Source organism: Sitophilus oryzae, unplaced genomic scaffold, assembly GCF_002938485.1.
Source record: "Sitophilus oryzae breed Bouriz unplaced genomic scaffold, Soryzae_2.0 scaffold_1818_pilon_pilon, whole genome shotgun sequence".
NCBI classification, from domain to species: Eukaryota; Metazoa; Arthropoda; class Insecta; order Coleoptera; family Curculionidae; genus Sitophilus; species Sitophilus oryzae.
Window position 1 is genome coordinate 371382 of NW_022146522.1, and position 17030 is coordinate 388411.

A 17030-nucleotide genomic window follows, 5' to 3' on the forward strand; every position below is an offset into this window, starting at 1 on the left:
ATTGACTTGATTGTCTAACGTTTTTCGTGTCTTGTCCTGGCCGGTTTAAAAATGCCCAAATCGTATTTTCAATCATATTTCTCAATTTTTTTAAATGGAAGTAGAGTTGTGGCTCATAAGCTTATTTAGAAAAGGCATTTTTTTCGAATAATTTAATTAGGTTAGGTTAGTTGACTACAAATACCACACACTTGGTATTTGGAGTCAAATTGTCGTTATGAACCGTATGTTACAAGTCCAAATAAACCATATGCGAAAATGTCAAAAAATGATATATGAAGGTGTCCAAAAACAACTGAATACAACAATTAATCCTAATTTATGTCATATACTAACATACCAAATCTCGTTTTTTTATCTGAAAAGGTAAAAAAGTTATAGGAGTGAACCACTTTTGAGCCGTATCCGGTTTAATTAGTTAATTCTAAGTAAATTTCATAACTTATTGCTTTACGATACGCCACTCGTGTAGTATAACACAAGTAACGTGTCGTAAACCAATAAATTATGAAATTTATTTAGAATTAACTAATTAAATTACTGATCAGCCAAATCACAACTCGTGAAATAATAAACAATATAAAATAAGCATTGAAAAATAAAAAAAAATATGAAAAATTTTAAATCAAATTCAAATGATTCAATTGAAATTTCAAGCAGGATTGTCAAAATTAAGGTTCATGATATTTCCCTTTATAATGCATGGATAGAAACATAGAATGGAATAATTATATTCTTGGAAATGTACTTTTTTATTTAAAGAATTCACCATATAATATTTATTTTATATTTAAAAGGACAGCGATCTACATTTTCAAGCCAACTCTGAAGCAGATTTTTTTTCTTTCATATTATATTTCTTTCCATTAGCGTAACTAGTAATTTATACTAGGGTGGGCCTGGGAGGGCCTGGGGTTGAGCAGAGGGGGGGCCTAGGGCTTTAGTTTTTTTTTAAATGAAAAATAATTTTAAAAAACACATTTTTTGAATAAAACGTTTACATGAATTTCTCTATCAATAAATTTCATAGGCTCAAACCGTGTTCCCGTAGATTACTTAAATACCTACAAATTTTCTAAAAAAAATAAAAATTAACATATTTTTTGAACACAACAAAATAATATTAACTAAACAAAACTAGAAAACGTCATTTTTACTGCATCACAAGCAAATAAAAATTAATACGTAGCCAAGAGTCATAACTTAGGATTTCTCTGGGGGATGCCCAGCAGTATCTGGGGGGGGGGCGGCACTTCCGGGCACCCCTGTAGTTACGCCAATGTTTCTATCCTATCATTTGATAAGGAATGATGAAATTGATGGAATGGCCAGCACAATCCCCTGATCTAAAGTCATTAAACTTTTTTATTCTGGGGATAGTTAACCTCTGACGACTTCAAAGGTGATTTAAGAAAAATTGGCATTAAGTTTGTTAATTTGTTTTACTTGTTACTTGTAAATTTGATTTGAAATGTTGCTTATTTATTTTATGTTAATATTATTATACGTTTGTTATCGAATTATTGCCCATTTAGCTGTCACAGTATTTACTACACATTTTTTATTTATTTTTACATACTGTGTTATTCATTTGTGTATTAATTTTTAGTTTATCCTATACCTGTCTTAAATAAAACACCGTTTTTGTGATTTATACATTTTAATTTTGAGTACCTTTTCATTATTACAATAGAAGTTTTTTTATTACACTATTACATGAATTTTCCATGTAAGTATATAATAAGGTGATTAGTCTTGTCATGTTTGATAAGTTTACATTAAAATGAAATTTTATTGGTTTTTATATAGAAAAAGATATGCCTTTTCGTTAAGTAGACTCTACCGAAGGGGACAATCAAGAAAGATAAAATTGAGAACAATTTTCTTTAAATACAGGGTATCATTGAAATGGTGTAAAAAAATCGGGGGGTGATAGTACTCCTAAAAATAGTAAAAAAAGTTCCTATAAGTATAGGGTGGAAAATGCATATTAAAAGAGTTAGGGGCACTGAAAGGGTGAATTTAAAAAACGGTTGTTTTGAAATTGTAGGCTTAAAAAACGAGATAAAATTTCGAAAAAAAATCCCCTGCCATAAATTTTGACCCTAAATCAAATGGTGATACTGAAAAATTATTAGTAAAAGCGGAAAGGGCAGTTTTTGCAAGGATAGGGGATTGTTTCGCCAATAACTTTTTTGAGGTTATTTTTTTTGCAACGTGGGTTTTTTTGAAAATTACATACTTTTTCCTACAAAAAAGGTATTCTTGTTTCACATCGCTCAGAGCGATGGTTTTCGAGAAAATTGAAGGCAAAAAGTTTGCTCTGATGGGTTGCTAACTGGTTAATCAATATAAACTTATGAAAGTTATGGTGGTTCAAAAGTAACCAAGTAGTTATTAAATAATTAATTGGAAAATCATAAATTTCATGATATTTAAAACATCTTATCGCTTTAAAAACGAAATAAACTTTTTTGGTTTTAAAAAAAATTTGGTGTAATTAAAGATCACGCACACTATACCTACACGGACCAGTACGGACCAGCACAGCACAAACCTGCATCCTGCATGACGTCGCACACTTTACCGCCACAGACCAGCAACATAAGCGAGAGTTTCGAAAAAAGTACAGTTGTCAAGGCTCAACTACTAGAGCGTGCAACATAGAAGTATTGAAAATGAGTAGTTCAGAGGAAGAAATTATTATTTTAGCCATGTTGTGTGAAGAAGAGGAGGAAGAGAAGAAAGCTAAGAAAAAAAGAAGATTTTGGGTTCACCCTATAAATCAAAAGAGAAAGCAATATGGCGAATTTCATCATTTGTTTCCTGAATTAAAAAGATTCGAAGAAAAGTTTTTCCAATATTTTCGAATGTCACAAATCAAATTTGATTATTTTTTTTGCTATCGACTCCCATATTGCATCTGTTCTTTCTCGATCTTTATATATAAAATGCTTTGCTCGTATCGCACAGCTCTGGATACTTTTGTACCAGTAAAATAAGCTTTTCTTCATTCATATTTAAAACGATTTAAACGAACAAAAATAAACGAAATCTAACCTACATCATGCGACTTGAGCCAGCTAGCGTACTCGAAATACTGACGAACCCTTCAATATTTGCATGTTTGTGGAGGTGTGCTGGTTCGCCGGTGCGCACATTAGGTCGGACCAGCACGACCAGGCATAAATATTGCCGGTTATATTTGTCCCTGACCGACACGACCTGTTTTGACGGTCGTGGCTTGTCGGCGGTACGTGCTGGTACTGGTCTAGTGTGCTCTACTCTATTAAATAACACGGTCACCTTCACCGGTAGATTTTACTGGTCTGGTCCGTGCCGGTCCGTGTAGGTATAGTGTGCGCGATCTTTTAGTGCCGATTAATACTGAAGAGCAACTACGGCAACGCATTATTGACTGTTCCAATCAAATTCGGACAACACCAAGGATATTCCACAGGGAACGCAGATCGCGGAGAAGAAGATCAGATGTCTGCATTGAAATGAATGGTGGTCACTTTGAACATTTACTATGAATGAATTAAGGAATGCATTATTTTAATAAGGAATTTTGGTAATTGGATTATTTCGTTTTTAAAAGCAATAAGATGTTTTAAAAATCATGAAATTTTAATTTTCAAACTACTTGGTTACTTTTGAACCGCCATAACGTTCATAAGTATAAGTTGATTAACCAGTTAGCAACCCATCAGAGCAAACTCTTTGCCTTCAATTTTCTCGAAAACCATCGGTCTGGGCGATGTGCAACAAGAGTACTTTTTTGTAAGGAACAGTATGTAGTTTTCAAAAAATGAACCCACGTTGCAAAAAAAATAACCTCGAAAAAGTTATTCACGAAAAAACCCCCACCCTTGCAGAAACTACCCTTTCCGCTTTTCCAAATAATTTTTCAGTATCACCATTTGATTTAGGGTCAAAATTTATGATAGAGGATTTTTTTTCGAAATTTTATCTCGTTTTTTACGCTTTCAGTGCTCCTAACTCCCTTAATATGCATTTTCCGCCCTATACTTATAGGAACTTTTTTTACTATTTCTAGGAGTACTATCACCCCCCGATTATTTTTACACCATTTCAATGGCACCCTGTATAAATACATTAACAAGTATTATTTTTTTCTAATCAACAAAGTATATAGTTAGCTAAGGGGAACTATAAAATTAGAGTTTTATTATCCCTTTTAATAGTTCCACAAACAATTATATAACATGAAAATAACGTAAGCTATTATACAGTATATCACAAAAAGTTCGCAACAAATGAGAAAATTCTGTAATATGGCGTTTTAAAAAAAGCGTTTGTAGAGAATCAATAATTCAGCATACTGAAAATATGTTCAGCATCTGATTTCGCATGTTACAAGTCAATTTAATTAGTATAGAGGTAGAGAAGATTTTAGAAAATCATATTTTCTTCTATGTCATATATGTCAAAGCAATTTTATTTTCGATTATTCTGTAGGTAATAAAAATATCCCATTTTTTGCGAATTTTTGACGTATACTGTACCGTTTAAACTTAACATTTCTAACATAACATCATTTCCAAATATATCTCTCACAGCACCATCATTCTTATTTTCTATAAATATATACAGAGTGTTTCATAATTGAATGGTAATACTATTATTTTTCCATGATCTTTAATAACATCTCTAGATTAATATATAGCCAAGTTATATTAGTTTTCATATTTAGAGTTAAACAAATAGGTAAATATATTTTTTCTTTTTATGTGTGTTGAAGAGAGTTTAATTTCTCAAAGCAGTGCTTAATTTCATTGAGAGAGTTCAGAGTATCACTGTATGTCATTCTACCCTGTTGGCAAACGAAACCTTGGGTCGGCGTTTACATGTATAGGAGTGAATCGCTATGGCAATCTAGTAAGTCGGAGAGAGCAAAAATACGAAGTATTTATTACATAACCACTTAATCGGACGCTGGATTCCATGCACTTGGAAAAATACTTGCCTTCTGTCTTTATTTAGTACATCTTATTTTGCTAAGCGTGTTGACCGTACTCTTCGTACACACGAAAATCGGCACCCAAGACCAGAAATGCCAGCCCTAGTATATACATTTTATATTACTACAATATTTAAATTGGGGCACATTATATTTTACAATAAGGATCTCACGATTAAAAATATTTACAATGTGGTAACACTTCTGGAGAGACCGGAAGTTGACAACTCCCTTCATATTTAAAATTATTCTCACCAATTGTTTTATCAAACTATATATACAGGGTGGCGCACCTTATTCGCCTCGGTTGATTATACGGAAACGGAAAGATGTAGAAACAAAATATTTTATGAGTATATGTGGGGAGGTAATGTGCACAATTTAAAATTATTTTGAAATGTACAGGGTGTTTCAGAACTAAGATCCATACCAAAGTTATACTTTTTCTTATGGAACACCCGGTATTTTATTTCATTTTTGGATTCTTGGGCCCAAAAAAAGGTATTTATTATAAGGGTTAAATATGTTTAAATTCTTTGGTTTTTTGAGATAGGTATTTAAAGATATTTAAATTTGTATGCTACAATAGAATAGATTATTAACACCCTGTACATTACTTTTCAGAATTAGTTCTTGTGCTGAGTTTAAAGGTAGAGAAATAAACTTTACAGAAAAATGTTATTCCTTCCTTAAATGTATACAGGGGTATCAAAAATTGCTGGTCTATTTTAAATATTTATTTTACAAAAAAACTCCGTTATTTCAAATGCAACACTATGTATTTTTTTTAAAAAGTCGAAGCAAATTTAAATGCTCTTTCAAACTATATTAGGGTTTCCTATACCTATATGGCTCAGATTTTTAATAAAAAACGATTTTTCAATAAAATTGTAATCAAGATGGCTAGTGTTGTCATGGCAAGTTTCTAGTGACAGTTAGCTATTTTCAAAATCGAAATTAGTTTATGGACTTATTTAAATTTATACCAGTTTACTTTTATTTAATTTACCTACAATAGTTTAATAAATAATATTTATTAAATGTGTATATATTATTCTATCAAGAAAAACGAAGAAGTAGTTCTTTGAATTACTTTACGATGACTTGTAGATATATGGATTTTCTATAAAATAGTCAATTACGGCAAATTCATTTTATTCACTTCCAATGACAGGTTTCTGCCTAATAGTTTTTTTATAAACCACGCTACCAGCTCTGCGAAATACGACAAGTTTTTCAAAGAAACGCTTATCAGGAAGATTCCTATTTGGATATCTTTGAGCATAAGCCCTTGAGGCCAAGAAGCAATTTTCCTCACAAAATAATATCACTAGTAACATATCTATTCGTTCTGCCCCAGCAGATACTGCTTTATTTTTCTTGATAAAATAATGAATACTTACTTATTAAACTATTGTAGGTAAATTTAAGTAAACTGTTATATATTATAAATAATAATGTCCATAAACTAATGTCGACTTTGAAAATAATTACTAACTGTCACTAGAAAATTGCCATCTTTATTGCAATTTTATTTAAAAATCGATTTTTATTCAAAATCTGAGCTAGATAGGTATAGGAAACCCTAATATAGTTTTAAAGAGCATTTAAATCTGCTTCGACTTATTTAAAAAAATACAGGGTGTTGCATTTGAAATAACGAAGTTTTTATATAAAATATATCCTTAAAATAGATCAGCAACTTTTGATAGCCCTGTATAAATTTAAGGAACCAATGCCATTTTTCAGTAAAGTTTATTTCTCTACCTTTAAACCCAGCATAAGAATTAATTCTGAGAAAAGCAATGTACAGAGTGTTAATAGTCTATTCTATTGTAGCATGCAAATTTAAATATCTTTAAATATCTCAAAAACTAAAGATTTTAAACATATTTAACCCTTATAATAAATGCCTTTTTTTGGGCCCAAGAATCCAAAATTGAAATAAAATACCGGGTGTTCCATAAGAAAAAATATAACTTTGGTATGGATCTTAGTTCTGAAACACCCTGTATATTTCAAAATAATTTTAAATTGTGCACATTGTCTCCCCACATATACCCATAAAATATTTTGTTTCTACATCTTTCCGTTTCCGTATAATCAACCGAGGTGAATGAGGTGCGCCACCCTGTATATTCGATACCAAATAAAGTTTTAGTGACGTAATCGAGGGTGCGATTTTTAAATTCATTGTTGTCAACCATGGAAATATTCAGCACCGGACTGACTAACTGGAATATAAATTTCCCGCTGGTGATTCAAAATCATCAAAAATGTCACATTTATTTATTTCCTGACATTGTTATTCGTTTTGACATTTTAGTTTTGTGTTGCTAGTTTTTAGTTTAAATGAATTAAGTTGTGATACTTTAAGCTTATTTTTTACTAGCAGACTTTGTAGTCGAACATTGTTCTTTTTAGAACCTCTTTTAGTGCGAAGTGGTACAAGATAGCTTAATAGCCGTAAAAAACTTATCGCAACTTTAATAGAATATTTTGAACGGAAAAGCGATAGTAATGGCCCTTTATGCCCCCTAAGTGCTGTTAAGAAGGTGAGTTTTGTTGATGTAGATAATAACTGTTTTTATATTTATAATTAATTTATTTTTGTTTCGTAAAATATTTTGATTAAAAGAAAATATGTAAAAGTGAGCAACGCCATGCCAGTCAAGCTTAATCACGTGACTAAAAGTTTATTTGATATGAACTATACATTAATATTATCGGTTTCTGTGTTTTAGAAAAGTCAATTAAAACTATTAATATGACTTTCTAGAATCCTCTAAACCAAGATTAACCAAGGGCATCCTGTATATGTACGAGATATTTTTCGAAATAAATTTCCGAAATTAGTGTACAGAATGTTCCAATAATAGAGAATGTCGGCTTTACCGACGTCCTTTTGATTATTAGAGCACTTTTCACACTACAATATCTTCAAGTAATATTATTCAATTATGAAACAACCTGTATAAAAATAAATAACCACAAAGATTTATATCAGTTCTGTTCTAAATTTATATCAAGCTAGTCTCAGTAGAGTTCTCTGCATTGATTATCGTTCCTGAAGACGTAAGGGGAAAGAAAGTCGAAACGAGATTGACCATGGCAGTAGTGGAAGGGTGAATTTGATCAAGCGTCCCATTGGTAGCAATTAGTGGAGTTACCTATAACAAAATAATAATAATTATCATTTTATTTAAGTCTAACAATATTTAAAATCGAAAGATACCTTAAATGGAATAGGTCCACAGGGATGTTCTTCTATCGATCCCAAAGCATTTTCAATGGAATATGCCACCAAAGAACCTGCAGCTAGTCCAAACATGTACATCAAAGTCATCATGTTACCTAAGAAATAGGTTTTAATGTTTAAATTAAGAATATAATACTATCTAATAATACAGAGAACCAGTGACAAAAAGTATACAAAACCCATCCATCCCTTAAATAAGAAGTAATAGTCAAACGAATTTTAGTTATTTTAGAATTTAACGTCACAAGTTAAATTAACGTTTTAGTTGATTATACTACATAAATAAACCAGTGAGTTAGTTGTTTATATCAATTGGTTGTATCATAGTATGATGAAACTAGTAGTGCCACTCGTGAAAATATTTTCCTCCTGCCGATAGAATTTGGCAGATTGTTGGCAGCATGTAGTGCTCTTCAGTTGAAACATGTACTACATACATGACGGATGTAATGACTGACAGTCATAATGACAGATGTCTGGTCACTTTAATTTTTGTAAATTAATTTCACTGATTTAGATATTTTATTAAAGAAAGATTTTTTATGGTTTATTTTGTGAGTGATATAATACAAAATATACCTGTAAGTTCCCTGTGTCTATCATCTACTTTACTAGGAGCCTGTATCATCGGCACACTTCCCAATATTCCATTGCTCAAACCTAGCATTACTGAGAAAATGAACGCTGTAATTTCAGCGGAGAATTTTGGACTATGCCTAGGAGCTACGCACATTATCATCAGAGGAATGAGCACCAAACGTATAACGGAGCATTTGACTAGTCTGGAACCAGTCCAGTATCTAAAAGAAAACGTTTAAGAGCATAGATCGAAAAAAACGGCGTCAAAGATGGCTGGGAAATGACAATCGATGATAATTCAGCGAGGTCAAGCTCTAGACGTCATTACATGGCCCGTACTCTTCTTTATTCTTTAATGGTGCTTACTGCCTGTCAATTGGCCTTAAGAATGTTGTAATTTATTTTTATATTCATTAAAAATGGTTTTTAAAAATGTTGTAGTTTAAAATTCAAAAAAAATTGTGTCTGGAAACGTTTTATCCTTTTTTAATTTCTCTATAATCAGTGTGTCTTAATTGACAAGTTTAATGTCAATTTTTAGTAAATGACGTCTAGGGATTGACCTCGCCAAAATTATCATTTATGTCATTCCCCAGTCGACTTTGACGCGGTTTTTTCGATCAGACGATATTATTAATTCAGAATATGACTTAAAACTAGAGAAATTACACACCTTGCACCACTGGCTGCCATCTTTCCAATGAGATCCGATGCGTTGAACAGCGCCATCATCAATATGGGCATCCAGGATCCCAGGGTGCAACTAACAATTTCCGAAGCCACACCAGGGTATATACAGAGAGTTGCGAAATAAACCAAGCAAATTGATATCATGTAGGGATAAGTGGATTTTGTTACTTCCCAGCGTGCTTGTATACCTCCTAAAATAAAACTTTAAAATATATTCTAGTGTTTAGTAAAAAAAAGTTGATGATCAAATTTCACTGATTTAATTTTTGATAAGTTTGGAGGGATTTTAAATAATAAAGACTGGAATTAGAAAATTCGGTGCTGCGATATGTAATGTATCTATCCCATGAAAAACATTAAATGGAACAAAAAATGTAAATACAACAAATAAAAATGAATAATCAAAACTAACTTTTGAAGGCGTTAATTCCGACAGTGTTGGCACTGACACTGTGACGTCCCCTCACCACTACATCTTCGACTTTGTAAGTTGGTACCGGTGCAGAAGGTTCATAAGCAGGGTTGGCAAAACTGAGCTGAGTTCCAGTGGGTGGTGGACTGGTCTGGATTTTTAAAATTCCGTACTGAGCATCGTTAGTTTCAATCTGAAACAGTAAACAGTACAAGATATTTACGTAATTAATATTAAGTAAAAAAATCTACAAAATAATAAAAAATAAATTTTCTAATTCCAAGACTATTTAGAAGCAATTTTCACAAATCTAATGCCGGGTCCAGACCAAGCAGACAAAACAGTGACAAGACAGAAACTTTCATGTTTTACGACAAAGTTGTGACAAATCCAATACATTTCTGCGACATTTTTGTCCCATTTTTGTTTTGTTTCAAAATTCGGACACTTTTCAATGCCCCGTCTTGAGTCGGTAAAGAGCAAAGTGTCTATGTTTTGTTCGTATCTCCACATTGTTCACATACTTGATATTCTCGACATGATATTGTCGACATATCCGACATGTCATTGTCGACAATCTCGAAATTATACAAGTCGGCAACAAAATTGAAACCAAACACCAATAAAGTGAAAACAAAAGCTGCAACAAAATGGCAACAAATCAGCAAGTAAGTGGAAACAAAATGGCTACAAATCATCAACAAAGTGGAAACAAAACGGAAACAAAATGAAAACCAAACGGCAACAAATCAGCAACGAAGTGGAAACCAAATGGCAACAACTCAGCAACAAAGTGGCAACAAAACGGGAACAAAACGAAAACAAAATGGCAACAAAGTGAAAACAAAGTGGAAACAAAACGGCAACAAATCAGCAACAAAGTGGAAACAAAATGTCTCAAAAAAGTAAAAACAAAACGAGAACAAAACGGAAACGTATCAGCAACGAAGTGTAAGCAAAACGGCAAAAAATGGAAACAAAACGGGTACAAAACGGAAACAAAATGGCAACAAATAAGCATCAAAATTGAAACAAAACACCAATAAAGTGGAAACAAAATCTGCAACAAAATGAAAAGAAAACGGGCAACAAATCAGCCTCAAAGTGGAAACAAAATGAAAAACCTTGATCCTGTCGACTTTCTGGACATGATCCTGTCGACATACACGTCATGGTACTGTCGACATTCTCGACATGATACTGTCGACATTCTTGATATATTATTGTCGACATACACGACATATCCGACATTGCATTGTCGACATGGTATTGTCGACATTCTCGACATTTTCGACATTGCATTGTCGACATTCTCGACATAATATTGTCGACATTCTCTACATAATATTGTCGACATTCTCGACATACTCGACACGGTATTGTCGACATACACGACATTTCCAACATTGCATTGACGACATACTCGAGATGATATTGTCGACATTCTCGACATTCTCGACATTTCCGACATTGCATTGTCGACATCGTATTGTCAACATTCTCGACATGATATTGTTGACATACTCGACATTTCCGACATTTCCGACATTTCCGACATGTCATTGTTGACATTCTCGACATGATATTGTCGACATGGCGTTGTCGACATTGTCGACATGACATCGTCGACATTGACTTTGTTGACATACTTGACATGATATTATCGACATACATTATTGCCATTCCATTTCTGGAAGTGCTTTAACGCAAAAGAACACATTCTCAACATACTCTACATCCTCGACATGACATTAGCGATATTCTTGACTTGATATTATCGACATATTTTACATTCTTGACATGGTGTTGTCGACATGAGATTGTTCACATACTCGACATTATATTGTCGACATACTTTACATTCTCGACATGGCGTTGTCGACATTTTCGACATGGCATTGTTGACATTCTCAACATGGCATTGTCCAAATACTCGACATTCTCGACATGACATCATCGACATTGACTTTGTTGACTTACTCGACATGATATTATCGACATACATTCTCGCCATTCCATTTCTGGAAGTGCTTTAACGTAAAGAAACACATTTTCGACACGATATTTTTTAAAGGTTTCAAGCTCCAACTGTAATGAATATTTTTTATTTGTTTTGTTGCTGTAATAATAAGAGCCTTGTCATTTTTAATAAGATCCAACAATTGTTATATGCCATATAGTAAAATTAAATGAGATTTGAAGTTCCGTTCTAATGAGCTTAACGAACATCTATTTCTAGCGTCTCTCTACTTCAACATCATACGTGAAAATATATAAATAACAACCCCTTAAACAATGAAGACATATATATAGTCTCTAGTGTTAAAAATACTCTAGGTATTTCTTATCTATAATTTTTATATCCTTTTTGGCAAATTTCCTTCCTCATTAAACAGAGTATCAATACCTACTTCTTAATTCTAAAATTTCTAAGATTTTAATTATTTCGTGTAAAAGAACTCTTTTTAAATTCAAAAAATTAATAAACATGTATTTTTAATAATAAATTTTACAATTTTATTGTTTAATAAAAACGTAGCTATTAAACAAATAAAAATCGGGACATTAGGGCTTTGCGTGGGGACGCGGGACTCTTGGATCAAAATCGGAACGGGTGGCAACCCTGCTCATCACTAGTTAACTCACCAATCCAGCATCTTCGGTGGGCTCCAATGTAATCCTTGTTTTAGCCCGCTCGCATAACGCAATGTAGAACTGTATAAAGTCGGACCTTCTGATCAAATGATACATGGCAAAACATGTCAGCACCGTTGAAACTGACACGGTAAAGAAATAAACTGTGCTGCCTCTCAGTTCGTTGACGATGAACTTCGTTATGACTCGAACTATGGACGTGAAGACTCCCGAAGTACCTAAATATATTTTTATTTTAGTATAATTTCCTTTCCTTTTGTTAAAAGTGTCTTACTTTCTCCCACCATCACTGCTTGAGTATACTTTGAAGGTAGCATGCTCGTGTAACCATAGAAACTTGATTGCTGAACTATAAAAATAAATGCAATGATTCAGTATTGAAATTAGGAGAACTTATTTAGATTCCAAAAATACGAAGTAGTTCTATGTCCACGGAATATTGGGACACCCTCTATGTATACTGACCTGTACAACCTACAGACACTACAGCCACAGCCGCCAAATTCACTGTATACGACGTGGCAGTACCCCAAGCCTCCCACCAAACTTCACATACCACCACAAAAATGAGCGTTACAAACGACATTATGTATCCTAAAACAATTCCTTTTTGTAGCTATAAACCCTTCGCATTAGCGTAACTAGCAATTTACCCTGGGGCGGGCCTGGGTTTGAGCCCAGGGGGGGCCTAAGGCTTTTGTTTATTTAAAAATGAAAAATTATTTTAAAAAACACATTTTTTGAATAAAACGTTTACATGAATTTCTCTATCAATAAATTTCACGTGTGTCTAGCCCTAGCAGGCAACTATTAAGCCCGACCAATCACGTTAGTGTTTTTGACAAACACAAATGAATTAACACCCTCCAAATAACCACGCTAACCAACCTGATTGGTCAAGCTTAATAGTTGACTGCTAGGGCTAGACACTTCTATAAATTTCATAGACTTGGCTATCAAACCGTGTTCCAGTAGAATACTTAAATACCTACAAATTTTCTAAAAAAATAAAAATTAATACGTAGCCAAGAGTCATAATTCAGGATTTTTTTTTGGGGAGGGGGGAATGCCCAGCAGAACCTGGGAGGGAGGCCCGGCACCCCCGTGCACCCCTGTAGTTACGCCAATGACCCTTCGTATGATAATAATAGTGTTTTACCAAAATTGATCCTGGAATTCAGCGAAAAGGTTTCAACTAGCAGATTATTGGCTAGGACGGTGAGCAGGGCAACTACGATGTACACCAGTGACATATCGAACACCACGGGCGTACCAGGGTATCTCACTTTGAAGTAATCCATAGCCATAATGAAGCTAGAAACATTTGGTATACTTTATTGGCATATTGGCATAGAGGAAGATAATAAAAAAAACTCTTTTTATTAATTTCTCTATGCCTATAAGTTAGTGACTTGAGTTAAGTGACTTGTTAGGGATCCAAAGAAATTTAATTGCAGGTGGACATGGTGCTTCTTAAAAGTTAACTATTGTAGACTGTAGATGTTTGAAGTAAAATTCAAATCAATACGGCTATGAATATTTGCCACCAATATTCGAGAATGCAATTGCAAGTATACTGTGTTAAATGAAAAAAGGACTATTCAAATGTTGCTTGCTTTAACTATTTAAAAAATGGTATAGAACGCTTTTTTATACAGGATGAGTCTTAAATAAATGGAAATATTTTTAGGGGTAATATATACCGTGCTGGCAACTGTTACTTTTGGGTCGGCATTTACATGTGTTGAAGTAAATCGCATAGGGATCTTATTAAGTCGGAGTGAGAGAAATGCGACCGACCGACACGACGCGCGACGGTGTGCTGTTGCGGCGTTGCCGATACGCCTTTCCCTATCAAGTAAAGTAAAATCACGATCGCAAACCGCTTATTTTTAAAAGACTTTTTTTCAAGAGATAACTAGATAAAATCATTAGACATGTTTCTGAGCATCTGAAATGGAATTATAAGGATATCGTTAGGGTGTAATTTTTTTTATAGCGAGAAAACGTCAATAATCGCGATAATTTAAAAACTCAACTTTTTAACACATAACAGGCCATAACTCAAGAACCACTTTAGATATTGAAACTTTTTTTATTTTCAAGATCGGATATTTTACAATAACAGTTGAATATGCCAATCAATCCTAATTTATGTCATATACTAAGAAACCAAATCTTGTTGTTTTATCTGAAAAAATAAAAAAGTTATAGGGGGTGAGCCACTCTTGAGACGCACCCGGTAGAAGCAAAAAATCTTCTTTTTTTTAATTTTCAAAGTAGTAAAATATCTCGGTTATTTTGGAGTTATTTGAAAAACGACAAAGAGAAAATATGGTTCTTTTATCGAGATCTACCAGCCCTGAAAATATTTGTACTTATTTAAGACTCATCCTGTATAAGGTTTCCAACTTTCAAAATAACAAATAGAGTACGAGATAGTAAGAAAGCGTAACAGGCGATAACAAATGTTGAAACTTCGTACAAATGTTGTACAGAGTTTACCCAAAAGTTATGTAAACGATATGCTGTTGATGCTGTCTGTCTTAAAGGGTCTTATTTTCTTAAAAATGTTTATACTCAAAACTTGATAAAAGAAAACAATTCAATTTACTACAAAACTAGCAACTTCAATACATAACAGTAAGTGAACAAAAACAGCTGTTTATCGCATCCATAAGTTCCGTATGATCAAAAAAAAAACAGCGTCAGAGACGGCTGGGGAATGACAATCGATGTTAATTTTGGCGAAGTCAATCCCTAGACGTCATTTTCTAAAATTTGACATAAAACTTGTCAAAAATTAACACTAATTATAGAAAAATTAAGAAAAATTCTTGAGTTTCAAACTCTATCTACCATTTAAAAATATCATTTTTACTTAATATAAAAATAAAACAGAGTTTTCTTAAGGCCAACTGGTAGTAAGCGTCATTATAAAAAATAGGGAAGAGTACGGTACAAGCTCAGGGTACAAGTAAATACCCTCTAAGGCTTGACCTCGCCAAAATTATCATCGATTGTCATTCTCTAGCCGTTTTTGACGCCTTTTTTTTTCGATGGTATGTTATTTCTTTTCTGTACTAACGAGAGAGAGTAGAGAAAGACACATTGCTGGTTGAAAAAGCTCTAGTTCTGGGGCTCTGAGAGCCTCCATTTGCTGTACCCAATTTAGCCCCCATGTTTTCTTTTTCTAACCAAACTGGTATCGGTTGCAAATTGTTCAACAACACACTTTGTTACATGTTTACACAGGATTTGTTAAGTTTATTTGCACAAGCAAAAAGAAATCAGCTGAATATGATCGCTTCTCAAAGAACATACCAAAACTTCTAGATGTTTAGAGAACAAAGTATACCCTATAAGTCATAAACTGGTTAGAAAACTAATAAATAACACTTTGACGATTGAAAAGAAAGGTGCGCTGTGCAATGTTAACATGTTAGCATTGGTGAAAAAATCGAAAAATTATCAAATGTCTAACATTTTGAACAAGTAATGCATCAGTTAACAATTCTATTAAGTATTGTAGCGATAGATGAATATTTTTTGAGTTTGGTGTGTTAAAAGAGAACTTTTTCAATAAGCAATGGAAAAAGAAAACAGCACGATTAAAACAAGGACTGGCACTCTTCCTTTTTTTTGCAAGGTTTCTATTTCATTCTATCATATTATTATAAATAAAAGTAAATTACCTACCTGTTGTATGGTAGCAAGAACCCCATACCACCAAGTACAAATGACAAATAGATCACATTGAAAGAATCCACTGGAGGAGAAATATTTCCAAAAGTAGCTCTGGCATTAGAAAATCCATCACTGGATCTTTTTTTCGCCCTCAATTTGGAGTAACCATGAGCGTCTATATTATTAGCTTCTTCCACCATTTTTTTAAATTTATATTTAATATTTTTGCTTAATACTCCTTTTGATTTACATTTTTACATTTTTAAGCTTTATTACCATTATCTAAAAAGGTATTTTTAAATTCTATTGTCTATCAATAAATATTTCATAACTATTTTAGCTAAATTTTAATATACATCTTTGATTATATTTGAATCGAATAACTTTTTAAATTATTACTTACCGGTGTTGATTATTAATTGCGACATTTTCCAAATATTTACTTCATTCAACTATGTGCCCTTTAAAGCTTCATAAGGTCTTTTAACCCTTCTGACGTCACGACCGATTTTCGCATATTGATTTTCTCTGTGATTTTGCGCATCATTTTTGTTATTTGAATTCTTCAACTAAAACCAATAGTAACATAAAAGTAAAAATTATTATCTAAATGTAGACTGAATTATTTACAATTCAGATTATACTAGAAAAACATTATTTAATAAATAAAAGAGCGTTTTATATTTGAATAAATTTAAATTTAAATTTTATAGTTAAAAGTTTATGCAACTAATTATACACATTCATATTAAGCTTCCCTCTAG

The 17030-nt window shown here is 32.8% G+C and overlaps 1 protein-coding gene across 1 annotated transcript; it reads right to left on the reverse strand.

Moving 5' to 3' along the window:
- Window positions 1-7648: 7648 nt before the first annotated feature.
- On the reverse strand, window positions 7649-16836 carry LOC115883161 (equilibrative nucleoside transporter 4). The gene is made up of 11 exons (XM_030901469.1): window positions 16670-16836; window positions 16279-16548; window positions 13739-13893; window positions 13045-13173; window positions 12854-12928; window positions 12571-12797; window positions 9925-10117; window positions 9496-9703; window positions 8823-9043; window positions 8220-8338; window positions 7649-8154 (listed from the first exon to the last, which is right to left on the reverse strand). Exons 2-11 carry the CDS (start codon window positions 16464-16466, stop codon window positions 8005-8007), a joined length of 1665 nt encoding a protein of 554 aa, XP_030757329.1. The 5' UTR covers window positions 16467-16548; window positions 16670-16836; the 3' UTR covers window positions 7649-8004.
- Window positions 16837-17030: the final 194 nt, after the last annotated feature.

Bases quoted from the DNA above. Each gene is read 5' to 3' on its own strand.
- LOC115883161 (XM_030901469.1), bottom strand. From the start codon at position 16,466: ATGGTGGAAGAAGCTAATAATATAGACGCTCATGGTTACTCCAAATTG. The intron at 13,894-16,278 runs GTAGGTAATTTA...AAATGTTTCTAG, and splicing joins TTCTTGCTACCATACAACAG to CTTCATTATGGCTATGGATT. The intron at 9,704-9,924 runs GTTAGTTTTGAT...GTTTTATTTTAG, and splicing joins CGGAATTAACGCCTTCAAAA to GAGGTATACAAGCACGCTGG.